Here is a 19,766-nt window from a genome sequence, read left to right as displayed (position 1 = left end):
GTGAGCTTTATAGAATACTTATTTCAAATCTGAGTTTAGTTTGTCTGTAGGTAAATCATTGATAGAAAAAGGGAAACTATTCTGAATCCGCAAACTGGTGACTGACTCCCTGAAGCTTCGAGTTAGCAAACTTTCTTTAAGCTCTAAATTTAATTAGAGGCGAGGATGTGGCATTATTTCCAGAGCTGCTGAATTTGGAACTGGGGAACCAGGTTCAAGTCCCAGTGTTGGCTCAACATCCTGTGATTCTGGGCACTCACTTAACCTACCTGTGCTAAAAATTGAATCTTATGCAAAGCCCTTCCATGCCCATAGGCAGAATTTGCTCTAAATAAAAACAAAATTATAGTGCTGATGTGCGGAAGGTAAAAGAAAGAGAAGACTCTCTTGGGATTAATAATAATTAACAATAAGCTCAAAGTATTCAGACATCCACAGTCAACATTCAGACAATCTCAAGGTTTACATATATACTACTCTATGAACCCAAACAACTGTAATACACATAAAGGGCAGGGAACTCAAAATTCCATATTAAAAACCATTAATTTATTATCATGTTTTTCATGTTGCAATTAAAAAAGAAATTTTTATAATAAAAGCATAATTCATACAATACATCAATTTAAACATCAACAGATAAAAAAGCATTGAGAGACAAAGGAAGTGTGAAACAATGAAAACATCAAAAGTAAGGTTGCTCCAAAAAAGAATCACTTAATGGTAATTTAATCAGTCCATTATGTCGTAATATTATTGTACATTAGGAGGTTCCTTAAATGCAACCATATACCAAAAGAAGAGTCGATGCGTTTTGGTGGCGATAGATTATTAGAACACCACCTTCATCAGGACTTACAAGATATTTGACTCTCTTACAGATGATGTGATTCAAAAATCCTATAGGTGATTACAGCAACTGGGCTTGATTATTAAGCCGTGTCTGGGTCCTTCGTAGATACCAGGATAATGCAGTTTTAAAAATGACCTTCTCTTTAACATGGATCTATGTAGGTTCGTCTACGGTCCTTCAACGTATGTTCGACCCCTGCCTTGTTCAGTATTTATTATATTGTGGCACAATATGCAAAAGGGTCTCCCTTGTTCGTGTTATAATGATATACATATGTAGATTGTGACCTTATAGGTTATGCTGGTTCTGTGTATCACGACTAACATGTAGGTGTCTGGAAATGTAAACCTTCCTCTGCCGTTGGATCACGTACGGACGTCACCACCCGTTGTGTCTTTTGCTTCAAATAAGATAGACAACATTTTCAGTCAGTTCAGCTGTTAACCACGCTACGTGGCACCCTCATCTACAAACCACTGGGACCTCGCACCCAGTCCGCAACTACCCCATGCTATCACCTCCACGGACTACATCCTACTCTGGGACCTGAACTTCCGCCTCGACAAGGCGACGGCCCGACTCCACCACTCTCCTCGACAACCTCCCCAACCTCCGACTGAAGCAGCTGGTCAAAACCCCCATGAACAAAGCCTGACACACCCTCGACCCAATCTTCGCAGGTCGGACTAACATCTGCTTCAGTCATAACACCCAGCCCATCTGGACGGAGCACCACTGCGTCCACTTCACCTTCAACACGAACACCGCACCCAAGCTCCCCCCGCGCCCCCCATGAAGGAACTGGAGCAAGGTCTCAGAAGAACACCTCAACACCACCCTCCTCCAACCCCCCCCCAGGGCCTCGACCAACACCTACTCCGCAGCCAGGGAGTTTCACCGCTGGATCTCCTGCTGCGCCGACAAACTTGCACCCCTCCACCTCCCCGCCAAACAACGCCCTTTAAAGGCCGCCTGGTTCACTACAGAACTACTAGAAGCCAGACGCTCCTGCAGACACCTAGAAAAAACTTGGAGAAACCAGAAAACCACGGAAGCACGGAACAACCACAGGAGCGCACTGAAGGAATACCACCAGTGCATAAGAGACACCAACCGGACCTTCATAAGAGACAAAGTCCAGACCAACACAACCAACACCAAGGAACTGTTCAACGTCAAACAGCAGTGCGCAAAACCCCCCAGCGAAGCCACGGACATCACACCATCCCAAGAACTCTGCGACAAGCTCAGCTACTACTTCCATCTGAAGATCAAGGTCCTCTACGACAACTTCAACGAACAGACGCCAGACACCAACCCCCCCCCCCCTCGCCGCCGGTAAGTCATCCATAATGACCTGAAATCCTGCCACCATAGAACACATCACCATGACCATGAAGAAATCCCACTCAGGAGCGCCAACGGACCCATTCCCACCGCACATATTCCACAGGGCCGCCCTGCCATTGCACCCGAACTAGGACGGACCATCAACGCCTCCTTCATGTCCGGCATCTTCCCAGTCGACTGGAAGCAGGTGGAGATTAAACCCTCCTCAAGAAGCCAACGTCCAACCCAACGGACCTGAAAAACTACCGGCCCATCTCTCTCCTCCCCTTTGTGGCCAAAGTCACTGAGAGACTCGTAAACGCCCAGAGAACTCCATCCTGGATGCCTCCCAGTCTGGATTCCGCAGCAACCACAGCACCGAGACCGCCCTCCTCGCAGCCACTGACGACATCCGCATGCTACTCGACCAGGGACACACTGCGGCCCTCATCCTTCTGGACCTCTCCTCTGCCTTCGACACTGTTTCACGTCGCACACTCACAGCCAGACTTCACGACGCGGGGATACAAGGAACCGCCCTCGACTGGATACAATCCTTTCTCTCCGGCCAAACCCAAAGGATCGGACTCCCTCCCTTCCTCTCCAAACCCACCGATATCAACTGCGGAGTATGCCAAGGATCATCACTCAGCCCCACGCTCTTCAACATCTACATGGCCCGCCTCGCCGCCATTGTCAGACAGCATGGGCTCAGCATTGTATCCTACGCTGACAACACCCAGCTCATCCTATCACTCACAAAGAAGCCTGAAGACACCAGACTCTGTTTCCAGGAAGGAATGAAGAATGTGGCAGCCTGGATGAAAGACAGCTGTTTGAAGCTCAACTCTGAGAAGACCGAGGTCCTCATCCTTGAACCCCTTCACCTCCGCCTGGGACAACACCTGGTGGCCCCCACCCTCGGGAGCCAGCCAACCCCCCACAGACCACGCACGAAACCTCGGCATCATCCTCGACTCCTCCCTCTCTATGAACTGCCAGGTCAACGCTGTTGCCTCCATCAGTTTCAACTGCCTACGCATCCTCCGCAAGATTTTCAAATGGATCCCCCCGACTGCAGAAGAACCGTCACCAACGCACTCATAACCAGCAGACTGGACTTCGGTAACGCCCCATAGGGTGGTATCAACAGAACCCTTCTACACAAACTCCAAACCATCCAGAACGCCGCAGCCAGGCTCATCCTGTGACACCGTGTCACAAACACATGACCCTACACCTACGAGACCTCCACTGGCTCCCCGTTGAGAAGAGGGTCACCTTCAAACTCCTCACCCACGCCTACAAATCACTCAACAACATCGGACCCAAATACCTCAACGAGTGATTATCCTTCCACGTACCCAAGAGGAACCTCCGACTCACCGACCTCGCCCTTGCAGAGGTCCCCCGCATCTGTAGAAACAGAACAGGCGAGAGAGCCTTCTCCCACATCGCAGCCAAGACCTGGAATGAGCTCCCCGTGAACATCAGACGCTCCCTGACCTTGCACACATTCAGGAGGGACTTCAAGACCTGGCTCTTCAACTGATACTGAGCTCCCCCCGCCCCAGCGCATTGAGACCCTCACGGGTGAGTTGCGTGCTCTATAAAACCCTGATTGAATGTTTGGTGATCTGGTCCTCTGGCCATACCCACATAGACTGCTTGCAAGAATCCTCTGCCACCAATGTATATTTTTATTTTTTGTATTGGGTGGACAGAATGACATGATTCAGGTAAACTACCCGCAAAGGATTGTCGGAGAAAAGGATCCTCAGAATACAAACATCCAGGCACCAAGAGTCTAAATTGTCCAGTCTCTTTTCCAGTACAGCTGTGCATTTTTTCCAGGCCATCTGCCTTGGTGTGGAATGACCCCACGGCAGCGCATAGTATTTCTGTTCTGAGGTCAGAAATCTTCGCATCCATAGATCCCAACAATGTGCCTATTGCTGAGATTTATTTTTGGGTATGGTGGCTTCATGCAAGGGTTAGTCATTTTGTTGCTCGCCAACCAACTCCATAAAAAGTTGTTACTGTGAGGCTTCCCTTGCCACTTGACATCCTACCTGTTGGTTGGTACTGTGCGCGGATTGGTGGAAGAAAAAGGGATTGTGGTGTCCTTTGGTTTAGCTGGCACAGGTGAGTTTAGGGCTGCAAACAATCTCATTATCACTTGGGCAATGTTGTAGTCTAGGTCCTCTTATATAGTCACTCTCAATTAGAATCCCAATCGAGCACAGGAGCAAGTCATAGTCGGTCAGAGGGCTGGGTTATGACAGGCTGCGGGAGCTGTTTCTGGTCTTCCATCTTCCCTGCAACTCTAGCTGTATAGTGTCATTGTCTGTGTGGAGACAGGCTCAGCCCTTGTTGGCAGTGGAAGAGAGGTCAGCTTTGTGAGCCTTAAAACAGGGGTATGCAGGCGGAAGAGGGACCCCATCACTGTCATTGGGCAAGACTGGCATGGGCCCCCTGAAAGTAAGTCCTGGTCTGTCTGGTGGTCATGTTCACCGATTCTGCGCTACTTTTGTGGCCCCACCTTGCGAAGGCTGGGGGAGGGTAGGAATGCACCGGCCTCCGACATGCGGAGACATGGCGGAGGCGTCGCTGTGCTCCATCTGGGTGCTCCTGTTGCTGGCCTTGTCCTGGGTGCCCGTCAGCCTGGCGTCCAACCCGCCACCCAACAACAGCGGCTCCCCCGGCTCTGGGCCACTCTGAAGCGGAGCCCGGGCTCCCCGCACCCCCCCCGGGCCAGAGCAGCGCTGTAGGCTGCTCCTCTCCACACCAGGGATTTATAGTTCTCCCGGACCTGCAGGATCACCGTGCAGCCCCCGCCGAGAAAGGTGAGCCCTGGCAGCGCTCCCAGGCCTCCCCCGTCTGCAGCAGCCCCTGCAATTCTGAACCAGCAGAGAGGGCCCGGGCGGAGCGGCCCTCGGGGCACACACACCCCTCCCCAAAACAAAGGAGCGGGGCTGTGAAAACACCAGATGCAGGCAGCAGCCCTGCAGCCACATTTGAATGAAAGAAAGTACAGCAGCCAGCAAGACATGGTTCATTCTGCGGTGTCCCGTTCTCTAGACTGTTGCACTGGAGCCTGTGTTGGTCTCCCTTCAACCTGGGAGAATGGATTGGAGACTGTTGCTACCGCTGGCCAGGTCCTGTGCTCACGGACGGCACGGCTGTGCTTCGGAGATCGCCTGCCCCCCCTTTTGACTGTATGGCTCCTTTCCCCTTCTGGTTCTTCCTCCGTTGGTTCGGCTCCCTGGTTTTCTTTGGACTTGGCCCTCGTAACTTTAGGACTGGATCTTGTGTGCGCCCCGCCATTTTGGGACCATCTCCTGTTATCGCTCTTGTCCTTGATCCGCCATCTTGCGAAACGGCAGACATTCTACTGCCCTCCCTTGGTGCTGTGACTGCGTCCCCCCTCCAACCCCACTTACTGGAACTCTGCTCTCCTGGTTTTTTGGGTCTTGACCTGGGTGCATCTTGCCTTGATGAGATGGTTTCCATCGATGCCCACGACCCGGGTCTTTTAATTTTTCTTTTTTTCTTTTTATTTCTCTTTTCACTCTGTAAATATGTGATATATACTTGTCCATGCCTAATCGCTGGGAAAATGGAATCCTGAGAAAATCTATTTAAATATATATGTATATAGAGATAACTCCAACCACTAGTATATGTAGTAGACCTTTTACTCACTACCATTTCTATGTGATTCTTAGAGTTTATCCATTTGTTTCTCTTCCTTGAGTGACTTTACAACTTGTACATTTGCAATTTTTTCTGTTTGAATCTTTTATTTAACTCATGTAATCCTAAATCCTTATGTATCGCAACTGGTTCTTTTGTAAAGCGCCCTGACACCTTCGGGTAATGTTCGCGCTATATAAAATTGCATTAAATAAAAAATAAAATAAATACATAAAATAAATAAAGAAACGAGAAGATCTCTTCATGGAGACCTTCCATCCGTCCCTCTCCTCGGGTGACTGGAAGGAGCAGTTCGGGCAACTCTGCTCGCCGCGGGTCCGCGGATCTCTGTTCAAAGGTCACTGTCGGGTGCCAGGCTTTGCCCCGTGGGTTTATTTCTAAGATCAAGCAGCAGATTTGGGACCACAATAGAGAATGTGTTTCTGTGCTTTAAGCATTGTGAAGCGAGGCACTTCCAGTTTCAAAAATTAGTTAAATATGTGTATTTTTTGTTTAGGGCCGACTTGAGGTAGCACATTTTGAAAATAATTGTTGCAAGAAAGGAAGGGTAAGCCAGTGCGTTTCAACCCCGCCAACACTTAAACATGCCCTTAAGAAGAGTAAATTAGCTTGCATTAACATGTTAGGATACAATCTTTTCTCGGAACGCGAATACTTACAATCATTAAAGTTTCTGGGCGTGGGCCTGTCAAAGCATACCCACCATAAGGCAGTTTTTCCATTTGCCATAACAGTTTGTTAGACTGAAATTCCACCGGTTCTAAATTCCGGAATCATGATTGAAAGTGAACCTTTGCAAATTATTTTTATGAGCACCTGATTCGAACTTGTGTGAGCATAACATGATCAATGAATGTGGGGCCAGATGTAGGTAATCCCAGATTACCGATTCTTAAATACCGAATCATACCGATTCGGTATTTAAGAACTGGCAATCGGGATGTAGGTAATATTACAGATTAAGGGCCATATGTAGGTGGCCAAATACCGATCGGTAACACCGAAAAAGGGTCATTTTCGGTGTTACCGACAAAAATTTAGCCATGTGAGATGTAGGTAATACCGAATAGATTCGATAATAACGAATCAGTAAAAACCATAAGTTACCGACTTGGAATTACCGAAACAATGAATACCGAATCGGTATAAACGAATCGGTAAAAACCCCAAATATGCTATGTAGCCAACGCCGGTAATACCGATTTTGGCCAAAATCGGTAATAACGATTCGTTAATTACCACGTTTCAGGAGCATGTGGTAATCAGGAGGAGTCTATATAAACAGACCCAAAATGCATCAGTGTGAACAAAATTGCAGGCCTCTATCTCATAGCAAGGCGGCTACGCCTGAGAGCAGCAGGAATGAGGATCTGGAGACGTGAGGAGCAGGTGTACAGAGTACGCATCACTCTGTTCCAGTTGACAGACGCAGAAATACACGAGAGATACAGATTGCACCCACAAACCATCCTGGAGCTAATACGGGACCTAAGACCCTATCTGGAGCATCAGACGCCAAGGGCCCACGCAATCCCCACACATGTCCAGGTACTCTGCTGCCTGCACCTCCTTGCATCAGGAAGTTTCCAGGGTGTGATAGCAGCAGTGGGTGGAGTATCACAGAGCTGCCTATCCCGGTTCTTCAACACCTTCCTAGACGCCATGATGGACAGAATGGAACATTACATATCCTTCCCCAGTACGCAGGCGGAGCTGCAGAGAACCAAGCTGGAGTTCTATCAACTTGCCCACTTCCCCCACGTGATCGGCTGCATCGATGGGACCCACATTCCCATCTGCCCACCTGCAGCAAGTGAATACATTTACAGGAACCGCAAATCCACCCACTCAATCAATGTGCAGGTGATCTGCAATGCCAAACACATAATAACAGACATCGTGGCAAAATACCCCGGGAGTACCCACGATGCTTACATCTTCAGGAACAGTGGCATACATACACGTCTGCTTGCTGGTGAATTTGCCGACGGATACATACTTGGTAAGTAAATGTCACACACCCTGATGTACACCCTGGCACAAGCTGTTGGTCACACCAATCAATGCCACTTACTTCTCATCATAGGTGACAGCGCATATGCCCTCCGGCCGTATATCCTCACACCATATCTGAACCCAACCACCCGAAGGGAGAGGAGATACAATGTGGCACATAGGAGCACACACAACGTGGTGGAGCGCACTTTTGGTTTGCTCAAAAGCAGATTCCGTTGCCTCCACAAACAGGAGGTGCGCGTCTGTACAGCCCCATCACATGTTGCAAGATCATTGCTACGTGTGCAATGCTACACAATCTGGCCACTAAAAAAGGAACAGCAGTGGAACTAACTGAGTCAGAGGACGAGGACGAGGACAACCCTCAGCCAGAGCCCAGCGCGGCTGGTGCTGCTATTGAACATGATGGGAGACATAGACGGGCAGAGATTACATCACACTATTTCTGAGTGAGTAACGACACTGAGGCATTTCAAATTACATGTAGAGGTGTTTATTTGGCACACCTCCAGCATTGTGAGCATTGTCCAATTGGACATGGGTTACATCACCCATCACATGCATGTGGACAGCCAGTGTCCTTCACTTCTTGCGTCCCCGTGCTGCAGGTGCATGTTCCCCATCGACACAGACTTGTGAGTTGGACCGTTCCTGTGCTGGGACATTACGTCCACTACGCCTCCTGCACTCGGTGGGTGAGGGTGTAATGCTCCCACGGCTGGTAGCCTCCTCACTGTCCCCCCCCCCTTCCATATTTGAGGCCGTAGCATTCTGCATGAGCTCTAGCACTGAGGTCATGGACACCATCCCCCTGGCCACATCCCTGCTGCAATGCGCCATCTCCTCCTGCATGGCGATGGACCGGCGACACATCAGTGATGTCGTAGTGGCCAGCCGGTTCACCGACTTGGTATAGTCCTGGAGTCTCTGTCTCTCCCGGCGCATGCCAACACGGTCCTGCTCCAGCTGGCTGCAGAGGTTGTCCACCGAGGTTGCTACCCTCTCCATCCCTGCAGACATATTCTCCCCCATGGCACTGATACCCTTCTCCATCTTGTGCATATGTCTGTTAATGTTTGCCACCTCCCTGTGTAACGACTTCATCTCCCTCCATTGCATGCGCTGGACCTTCAGCATGTTGCCTTCCAGTCCAGCAAACACACTGTCACCCTGCTCAAATGCCACTGGACTGTCTGGCCTTGCCCTGCGGCGTCGTGATGAGATGTTCGCACCCTCGGATGCAGAACCAGCCCGCTCCCTGTTGGATCTCTCTACGATAGGACTTTGTGCGCGCTGGCTGCCCTCCTCCTCCGACGCCTCCATCTGCTGGAGGGTGTTCACGGCATGCCTCCTGCCTGACTGTGGTAGTGGTGGTGGTGGTGGTGGTGTTGGTGAACGTCGCAGTGGTGACTGAGTGAGAGGGGATTGCGGACCTCCCTGGCGCTGTGGTGATGGCTGTGGTGGAGGATTGGCTGGCTGCGATGGCGCAGAGCTGGTGTTCCCTGCAGGCATGCTGTCTTCATCCTGTTCACTCCCCTCTGGCCTGGCTGACCTGCCTCTGCTGCCCTCAGCTGCACTGCGAGATGACTCGCCTGAAATGACACAAATGTAAATATTCTCAATGCTCTGTCTGCAATGCCATTGCATTAAAGTACATGCCAACAGTGCACAGTGGTTATCCTGACCTATCCAATTCTATTACCATGCTATTGTGTTAGCTGCCCTGACAGTCCTGATCATGTTTTCACACTGACTACATCACCCAGAATGCATTGCAGGTAAGCAGTAAGACATGGTGTGGAGTGGGAGCACATTTACCACTATGGGGGTTGGGGTTGGGGAGGGGGTAGGGCAGCATGCTGGGCATGCTTCTTACCTTGTTTTCTAGCTGCTCTGGCGGAGCTGTCTGCGTCTCCTATGCCACTCACACTCTCCCGCTGGATGGTGGACTCTACCATCTGTTCCAGTGGTGTTGGTACTGGGGCTCGATTTTTTCCTCCTCCAGTTTTCCCTGCCAGCCTATGTCTCTCTGCCATCCTCTGTTTTGCTGTTTTTCTGAGGTCGTACCACCTCTTTCTGATGTCCTCTATGGTGCGCAGGGTCACACCTATGGCATTGATCTTGTCCCGAATGCCACTCCATATTTGCCTCTTCTGTGCGTCTGGCACTTGTTGGGACTGGGCTCCAAACAGCTTGTGGTACTCTTGGGTGACATCCTCGATCAGGATCTCAAGCTCCTTGTCGCTGAACTTGAGTTTTCTTTTTCTTTCACCTGCCTCCTTCTCCTTGTCCTGGCTTGCCATTTCAATGCTTGTTCAGTGGTTTTTCTTTTGATTTTCTTGGCTGTGTTGCTGCTGGCTCCTCAGCTCTCCTGCCTGCCTGCCTGCCTCACAGTGAGCTCCAGGCCCTGTGCACCTGGCTGGGTGTGGCAACTTCCTGTTTGGGAAGTAAATGGGTGTATCAGGATTGGCTGATTCACCAAAACGCTATTTTTTGAATTACCGAATCGGTAATTCCGATTTGGGTGTGGATTCGGTAACACCGATTCGGTAATAGCCTTTCGGTATGTATTTTTATTACCGATCAGTTCACAATCGGTATTTAATACCGATTTGCTACGAATCGGTAATGTTTAACGAATTTTTACCTACATCACGTTTACCTCATTCTTAATACCGATTCGGTATGATTCGGTATGAAGGATTCGGTATTGGCAATTTACCTACATATGGCCCCTAATTACCAAGGCCCATAGGAATGAATGTCAATTACCGAATCGGTAAATACCGATTCGGTAATTGGGGGAAACATTGAAGGGTGTCAGGGTGTCACTTTGACACCCTGTTGCACCCCTCAATTGTGCATGGGTGCTATGTCTGCAACATGGCACTGTTTAAAAAGCTAAAGAAATGCTTTTTAAAGGGTTTTCATTATTTACCACCAACTTCTAGTTGGTGGTAAATTAAGAATTCTTAAACCCCTGTAGCACTGATTACAGTGCTACCTACATGTCAAAATACAGATTCGGTAATTATACCGATTCGGTAAAATTACCCAATCTGTATTTTAACATGCCCCTACATCCCAAACTCCAAATACCGGTCGGTAACGGCCGAAATCGTCCGTAACCGACCGGTATTTGCCTTCCTACATCTGCCCCTTGGTCAAATATTTGTTTATGCCACACCAAATGAAGCGTCAGTAATCATGATGTAAAACAATTGCCTATATCAATGACATGACCTGATGAGGACAACAAGCGCACAATGAATGCTTAATGTGTTTTATTTTTTTATTGATCTAATCACCGCCTTGGTTTGTTTGTAGGTGACACTGTATCCAGGAGTTTTCTGAGGACGGTGCCATGCAGTGTCACAAAATGTTTCTAGCTGGCCTAAAGGTTTTGAACACATTCAAGCATCTGATGCGAAAACAGACCGCTGTGACGACTTGGAGATCATTCCACACAAATTACAAAGCTTGTGTCTCCCAAAATTTTTCCGATTATGAATCCATCAAACAAAACTACAAACCAGAAGTACCAGAGTACTTTAATTTTGCTAGTGATGTACTGGACAACTGGGCACGAATGGAAAAGGTAAGGTTTTGTGTAACGTTAAAAAGTCGTCAGACCATCATAAGTTGTATATTTGAGTGTACCTCATAGATTAGTTTTAAAGAAATCTGCTTCCTACTTTGCCTTGCTCTGTACCTCACCATAGATGTGTTCTGCCTTGTTTTGCTAATGCAATATCCAATACCACAGACGTGTGCATGTATTAATGTAAAACCCACCAAGTATGTTTAAGAATTATATCTGAGGGAACTGGACTAATGTACTCTTCGCCACTGTCAACAGTCTTAAGGTCTTTCCCCAAGAATGCCCGGATAATTCTGCAATCCCATATAGTGTGCAAAAATTCTCTTTCGTCTGTCTGACATTTTAGGTAAGTGGGGAAGGAATCCCTCTGAGAGTGTAATAGCGTGTATGGTAAGGTAAGTGCTCTGGAGATAATGGAACAAAGTGTGAGTTTAAAGCATATAGATTTCATTGGAAGTCACAAGTTCTCTTTGCCATTTTGTGTACTCGAGGAGACCTCAGTCTTTCTTCCGTGCTGTCATTAAAGCGGGGAATGTATCTGTGGAGCTTATCACCAAAGTCTTGTAAAGACAGGAGATAATTGTATCTCGTAAATGGGAAAGAGCTAACTTGTCTGCCAAAAAATTGAATTCTCAAGTATTGTATCTTTCATAGATTTACTTGCTTGATCTTTCCCATCATCACGGTGGGAGTCCCACGGTAACAGTAAAATAGCAGTGTTAAAAGTCAACATTCAAATGCCCATAGGAATTCACTTGCGTTTAGCAACCTATTATCCTTGTTTTAAAACATTCAAACTCCAACCAATCAGAGCGTAGACCATAGAGTGTCCTTCCCCTGCAGGGCTACCATACCTCAGATTTTTTTACAGCACGTCGTGTGTTATGGAGTCTCCCTGAGCTCTGCTCAGTCACAGTGTTTCTACTGTTACTCTTTTGATCTTCCAGCTAGCAGTTAATTTCTTCACTTCAATCTTGTCCAGTCCAAACTCGTGAGTACCTGTTTTTCCTTCATTATGTTGCAGTCTGAAAAAGGGTTGTTGAGGCTGTGTAAGACTTGTGAAAAGTCCAGACTATATTTTGAGGACCCACATAAGGAGTGTCTTTATGGCCTTTATCCAGACCACAAGCCCAAAGAATGCAAGTACTGTTGTACTTTCTCCACAAAAACTCTCAAAGACCGTGAGGGAAGGCTGCTTCTCTGGTTGCAAAGGAAGAAAGTGGCAAAAGGCTCTGACATGGAGGCTGAGGAGAAGCCCCTTACCACCTCCAGAAAAAAAAGGAAGATGGGTCTTCCTCTTCGCTTATAGACCCTAAAAAAATCCAGGTCTCAGAGTAAAGAGAAGGTAGAGGAACCACAGGTCTGGTTCTGCTCCACCGTCGATGCATCATACTCCTTCCAGGGAATTCTCAGATGAGAAAACCCGCTTGTTGACGGTCCAGTCGATGAAGAAATCACCAACTACAGCCTCCATCTTCAATGCAGCTAGCGCTCCGTCGATGGTTTCATCAGCAACTGCGACTGCGACTATGCCGACGGTCAAGACTACGACGGCTTTCTCAACGATGGCAGTGGTAGTGTCACTATCATTGGCTGCAGTTAGACCGTCTCCATCTATGGGGGTTTCACCGTCAATGGTTCAGCAAGTTCGCTCACCCGCCGCAGTCAGTTATACAGTAGACGATCCCATTGAGGACTCCGTCGATGAGGGAAGCCAATTCCTCCTCTTCTACATAATTTTTCAAAACTCTCTGTTACCTCCTACTCGTATCCTGTATTTCTAGGTGTCTGAAGATGATGGTCCTTATGGCCCTGCATACAGTCCCTCACAACTCAGGATTAAGTGTCACGACTCGGAGGAAGAAGAGGAAATGGATGATCCATCTACTTGGGAAGAACAAGCTCAGGAGCTCTCCATTAATATCCCTGTTTCATTAGTCACTGACCTTAAGTTGATGCTAAATGATTATGATTGTGATATGATATGACAAGAGGTTTCCTGAGGCAAACTCTGCTCCGTAGCCTCCTCCTGTTCAGGAAGCTCACATTCTTGTGTCGTTATCTATGCCCCATTGCCAAAAAGCTAGACCGTTCTGCCACCTGTACAAATTCCTGCACAAATTCAAGATGATGTTGACCAGCCGCTAGAGGAAGCGGAATTGCAGTTGGACCTGGATGTCTATGATGAGTGGGATAACTACTTGGCTCCTACTCCACCTTCTCCTACTCCGCCTCTAGCCGATTCCCTGCGTGCAGATATCAGCGGGTTCCACAATCTGCTGGAGCGCACTTCGACCTCCCAAAGCCTACTAAGCAGATGGAGTGTTTCTTATACGACTTTAAGCCTACAATGCAGCGTTCCACTCGATTAATTCCCTTTGTTGACTTCTTAAGGCAAGAGGGCCTGAAGTTGATGAAGACGTCCGCTTCTATACCTGTGGTTGTACTGAACCTGGACAAGAAGTACAGGGCGCCTCAATACTCTCCTGCATGCCTGATTGGTCGCCCTTTGCCTGATTCGGTTATTATGCAAGCTGCTCAGAGGAGATCTAAAATCCTTCTCCATGTGCAGCTCCACCTGACAAGGAAGGTTGTAGATTTGACAACATCGGCAAAAGGTTCTCCACTTTGGCAGCCAACACCACCAGGGCTTCCAACGCCATGGCTATCCTCGTGAGTATGACAGCCAGATGTGGTCCGTCATCTCTGCCCTGCTAGAGTTTATTCCTGTGGACAAGAGTAAAGAAATAATGGAGGTGCTATCGGAATGAGAGAGAGCCTCTTCTGAGATGATTGATGTAGCCATGGATATTTTGTCGACCGCCTTCAGGCAGAGGGTGGGAGCGGTGGTGTAGAGACTGCAGGGATTGCCTGGAGGTTTGGGCCAAAGTACTGGATATGTCGTTCAACAATGAATTTCTCTTTGGCAAGCATGTAGATGAAGCACTGCAGTCGATCAAGTCAGATATGGAGATGGCTAAATCATTGACAAATCTGCAGCCACTCTACTCTGACACATTACTGCACTATACTCCACAGTGCTACACTACTCCACTGTACGCTACATCACTCTACACCACAGTATGCCACTACCCTGTAAGACACTCTATTCCACTCCATTCCAATACACTGAACAACATGCCACTCCCCTGTACACCAGTCCACTGTAAAACGCTGTATGCTAGTCTACTCCACTTAATAATGCTCTAGGACATATCACTACACTGAACAACGTGTCACTTCACCCTATGAAACATGACTCTACTCTACGCCACAACACTTTACTCCATTCTTCGACACTCCATTGTATTACACTCTCGTCCACTGTGCTATGTGGGTGAGTGTGTGGGTGTGGAAGTACTTGTATGGGAGAGTGAATGGCTGTGTGACTTTCTGTATAGGTGATTGAGTGGGTGTGTGAGTAGCTATAAGGGTGTATGAGTGGGTGTGTAAGTGTCTGTATGATTAGATGTATGAGTAGTTGTATTGGTGAGTGGGTGCATGAGTGGCTGTATGGGTGAGTTAGTGGGTGTGTGAGTGGCTGTATGAGTGAGTGGCTATGGATGAGTGGTTGGTTGTGTGAGTACCGGTATGGGTCTCTGAATGGGTATGTGAGGGGTTGTATAGGAGTGGGTGTGGTTCTGTAGATGATGAGTGATGTAATATGTGAGGTCATAAGCAGTGCATTGCTGGGGCGTATGCCGCAATGCACAACTTTGGAAGGTTTTTTCATTCAATTTCCTAACTATAATGTCCCTGTAACCTTTGGTTTTTTCAGTGAATTTCTACGTTTTTTAAAGTTATTTCCTAACTGTAACTGTTGTGAGTGAGTGTGTGAGTGAGTGCATGAGTGTCTCACTGGGTGTATGAGTGGGTGCATGAGTTTCTGACTGGGTCTGTGAGTGGATGTGTGTGTGGGTGTGTGATTGTCTGAGTTGTTCTGGGACCAAGAAACCCTGTTGTTGCCACAAGTAATTTCCCCACAGCATGATTGCAGAGACGTCATCAGAGGCCCTGTCCCCTTTCTCATCCACTCTGAAAACGCGCCTCCTGGCATACTACTCACTGGAGGATGAACTCCCCATGGCTACTAATTGTAGTTGGAGGCAAAGAACCCCCATTGTTGCTAAAAGTAAGTCCCCCACTGCGGGATTGCTGAGATCTCGTCTGTGTCCACACCTCCTTTCTCAACCACTCTGCAAACGCACCTCCTGGCACACTACTGGTCGGGGGATGAGCTCCCCTTGGCTGCCGAGGGTCATTGGGGGCCAAGAACTCCTATTGTTGCCACAAGTAAGTTCCCCTCAGCATGATTGTGGAGACCTCGTTGGAGGCCCTGCCCCCTTTCTCAACCACTCTGCAAAGGGGCCTTGTGGTACAACACTGGTTGGGAGAAGTTCTGTTGACTGCTGAGGGCTGTTGGGGGCCAAAACCCCCTATTGCTGCCACAAGTAAGTCCCCCAAAGCGGAATTTCTGATTTCTCGTTGGAGGCACTGCCCCATTTCTCAACCACTCTGCAAAGGGGCCTACTGGCACACTACTCGTTGAAGGATGAAGTTCCCTTGGCTACTAATGGTTGTTGAGGGCCAATAACCCTTATTGTTGCCACAAGTAAGTTCCCCACAGCGGGATTGGTGAGACCTTGTCGGAGGCCCCACAACCTTTCTTAACCACTTAGCAAACATGCCTCCTGGTGCACGACTGGTTGGGGCATGTATTCCCCTTGACTTCTGAGGGTCATTGGGGGCCAAAAACCCCTATTGTTTTTGTCACATGTAAGACCCCCACAGCGAGATTGCTGAGATCTCATCAGGGTCCTCACCCGCTTTCTCAACCACTCTGCAAAGGGGCTTCTTGGCATACTACTGGTTGGGGATGAAGTCCCCATTACTATTAAGGGTCGATGGGGGCCAAGAACCCCGATTGTTGCCTGAGTGAGTTCTGCTTGTTTTTTCATTTTCTGCCTTTTTTCTGCTCACTACTCACATTTATTTTGCCTCTTTCTGCTAGTTTCTGACCTATTTTACCTCTTTCTGCTAGTTACTCTCCTTTATTCTGCCTCTTTGTGCTCATGTCTCACCTTTATTATGCCTCTTTCTGCTAATTTCTGACCGTTATTTTGCCTCTTTCTGCTCGTTGCTGACCTTTTTTTCTGGATCCATCCACTCTTGTCTGACCTTTATCCTGTCTCTTTCTTCTCATTTCTCAACTTTATTTAGCATCTTTCTGCTCTTTGCTAACCTTTATTTTGCCTCTTTCTGCTCATTTCTCACATGTATTCTGCCTCTTTCTGCTTGTTTCTTTTTTTTATTTCAAAAAAGTTTTTTATTTAGAAGTTTTTCCAATACAGTACACCTTTATTTAGCCTCCTTCTGCTTGTTGCTGACCCTTATCCTGCCTATTTCTGCTAATTGCGGACCTTTATTCTGCCTCTTTCTGCTTGATTCTGATCTTTATTCTTTCTCTTGCTGCTCCTGTCTCACCTTTATTCTGCCTCTTTCTGCTCCTTGCTGACCTTCATTCTGCCTCTCTCTGCTCGTTTCTGTGCTTTATTTTGCTTCCTTCTGCTCTTTTTCCTCAGTACCGCTGGGGGAGCTTCGAGGCCTCTGACGTCCGACCCGGCTTCCCGCCTCTTGCGGGAGCCGGTATTCCTGCGGCACGGAGAGAACTGCTGAAAAAGCAGCTCCCTCCATGCAGGAGCAATCATTTCATTGCTTCCAGTGGGTGAGAGCACTTTGACAGCTCCCACTAGCTCTAAGCAGAATGCTTGCTTTAGCATGACTCGAGCTGTGAGCTCCCGCCAAGCTAAAGCAAAGCAGGAGGCGGCCCTGGGGGGTGGAGGTCCCCAGAGCCTTTACTGTCCCAAGGAGGGGACCGTGCGGCCCCCCTCCTTTGATTTTCAAGGGCCTGCCCCAGGGAAATGGAGGTCCCCGGGGCCAAGAATGGCCCAGACGGGGGAACCGCGTGGCCCCTCTCCCATTGTTTCTCTCTCATTGTTTTGAAAGTATTTGGCCCCAGGGAGGTGGTGGTCAGCAGGGTCAGGTGGTCAGAGGTGTTTTTTAGCATGGGGAGATGGTGGTCCCTGGGGCTTAGAGAGTCGGTGTACCCCCCATCAATGTTTCAGTAGCCCTGGTGAGGTGGTGGTCTCGGGGCTTATAGAGCCTGTGGATGGGGCCCCATGCCCCCCTCCTGTTTTATAAAATTCCCTGGGACCTGAGCCAATTAGGTGCCCCTTCCTTCCTGAAAAGTTTTAAGGTGATCCGTGAAGCAGGGGCTGAGAAAAAAGGGGGTCCCAACACATATGCATGCATTTTCCTTAGACTTTTTTTAGACATGGTTTAGCAAAAACTACTGAACGGAATTACACCAAATGTGGTAGGAAGCTGGATCTTGGGCTTCAGATTGTGCTTTTCGTTATTTGGTGCAAATCTATTCAGTAGTGTTTGAGATATTAAGGGTAAAAAAGAATTTTGTATGTAAAAGGGAGCTTGCAAGAGCCTAGTGGGCCTTTCGCAAGAGCACAATATCAACATGCATTGGCAAAGCCAATAGTTGTCGCTTATACAAGAGCCATTGGCTGTGGCAATGGGTTTTTGGCATGTTGTAAACCAATGTGGCTGCTGTTCAGCATAGCTAAAAGTTAGTGGCGTGGAGTGTCCTGGAGGGTAGTCGGGGAGTAGAGTGTCATAGATTGGATTTGTTGGAGTAGAGTGGAGTGGGGGATTAGAGTTTCATAGAGTTCAGTAGAGTTCAGTGATTCAGTGGCAGAGAGTGCTGTGGAGTGGGGTGGAATGGGTTGGAGTGGATTGAGGAAGTGGGATTGGGGTGGAGGGAACTGGATTGGGATGGGGAGATTGGGGTGGGATGGATTGGAGTGGGTTGGGGTGCAGGCCTCGTAAAATCATAAGAATGTTACTAGACCTGCAGGTCAAGTGACTTAAATAATCTACTCGACCTATTTGTAATGCTCTTGACCCATAAACTGGTTTCAAAGATGTCATCATGGGCAAATAATTCAATTTATTGAGCCACCACTTTCTTCATTATGACCTATGAGAGCCCCTTCAAATGTGCGAGTTCAGCATGTCTGCTGTTCAAAAAACTCTTTCGTTTGATTTATTAGACTAAACTTTTTTCCATATTTAAAACAAATCTAGCCACTTATAGGATACACATAACCCCTGACTTGCCTCTTAGTTCATTAACAATTATCAAAAAACAATGGCTCCTATGGACTAATGGCAAAACAATCTTGATGTATAAATGCACAATGGCAATGCAATGGGTTAATGTGATGTCAAAAAGAGAAGGACTCGAACACACCTAAGATTTGTATTTCACACACAATTATTTATATAGTCTTTGAAACAAAATACATACATGGTAATTAAATAATCATTCAGTTTTAGTCAGTGGTGTCCCAGTAAAAAACTGAACTAAAAAAATAGTGACATATTTGTGACATATATACAAGGTTTCCTATACTTCATAGAGATGACCATTAGGAGATATATATAATGTATGAACCGCACTTTATACAATGATAAGTGCTGGTGTTTAATGGTTTGCTTTTGAAAACTGTCAACAGCGTTTCGACCCTGTGTGCAATATAGGGTCTCTTCAGGACCTAAGATTGTAGGGACACCTACCAGAAGAGGAGGGATAATGTCAGTTTGTGGCTGTAATGCAGCAGCTATGCTTTTGAAAGGAGAAAGCAGTCTGTATAGTACCTGAAGGATAGTTTGCGCAGCCTCATGGGGAAGGTGTGGCACCGTGAGTGTAGTGAAGAAAGTAATACTCACATGGGACCCAGCCGGGCGCTGTACATGTGAGAGAATGAAATGTGCTATTAAACTCCTAAATATAAGGTTAAATTCTATACATGACTGTACTTTGGTGATGCACACTGGTGAAAAACTTACCCCATGTGAGGGTAGAGGTGAGCTGGCAAGATTCGATTTGGCACAGCAGGAAAGTTCCACGTATAAGGTTTCGAAAGGCACGATTAATGTACAGTCTAGGCGTGCACTGTATAGAGAAAGGGAGCATGTATATTGAGGTTCTGTAATTATAGATTCGTTCGTGCTCAGCCTCCATCTTGTAGTTGCCGCCATTTTTGTTGCCCTCACTCAGGCAGCGCTGTGAACGCGATGTTTTTGTCGTTTCTGCATTTACGTATCAGGTGGCTTCTTTGCCCATGTTTAGTAACAAGTGTCAGGGTCTGGCTGAGTACACTAATTCCTGTCTGA

General features: G+C 47.6%; 1 protein-coding gene across 2 annotated transcripts in view; it reads left to right on the top strand.

Moving 5' to 3' along the window:
• The window catches only part of LOC144786124 (acyl-coenzyme A synthetase ACSM3, mitochondrial-like), a 413,227-nt gene that overhangs the window by 90,427 nt on the left and 303,034 nt on the right, over window positions 1-19,766 (top strand). For both annotated transcript variants that reach the window (XM_078665090.1, XM_078665091.1), the window contains exon 2: window positions 11,243-11,513. In XM_078665090.1, coding sequence (XP_078521216.1) covers window positions 11,280-11,513 — 234 coding nt within the window. In that variant the 5' untranslated portion in view covers window positions 11,243-11,279. The remainder of the gene's footprint in view (window positions 1-11,242; window positions 11,514-19,766) is intronic.

Source organism: Lissotriton helveticus, chromosome 10 (genome assembly GCF_964261635.1).
Source record: "Lissotriton helveticus chromosome 10, aLisHel1.1, whole genome shotgun sequence".
NCBI classification, from domain to species: domain Eukaryota; kingdom Metazoa; phylum Chordata; class Amphibia; order Caudata; family Salamandridae; genus Lissotriton; species Lissotriton helveticus.
This window is presented reverse-complemented; position numbering and strand designations above follow the sequence as displayed.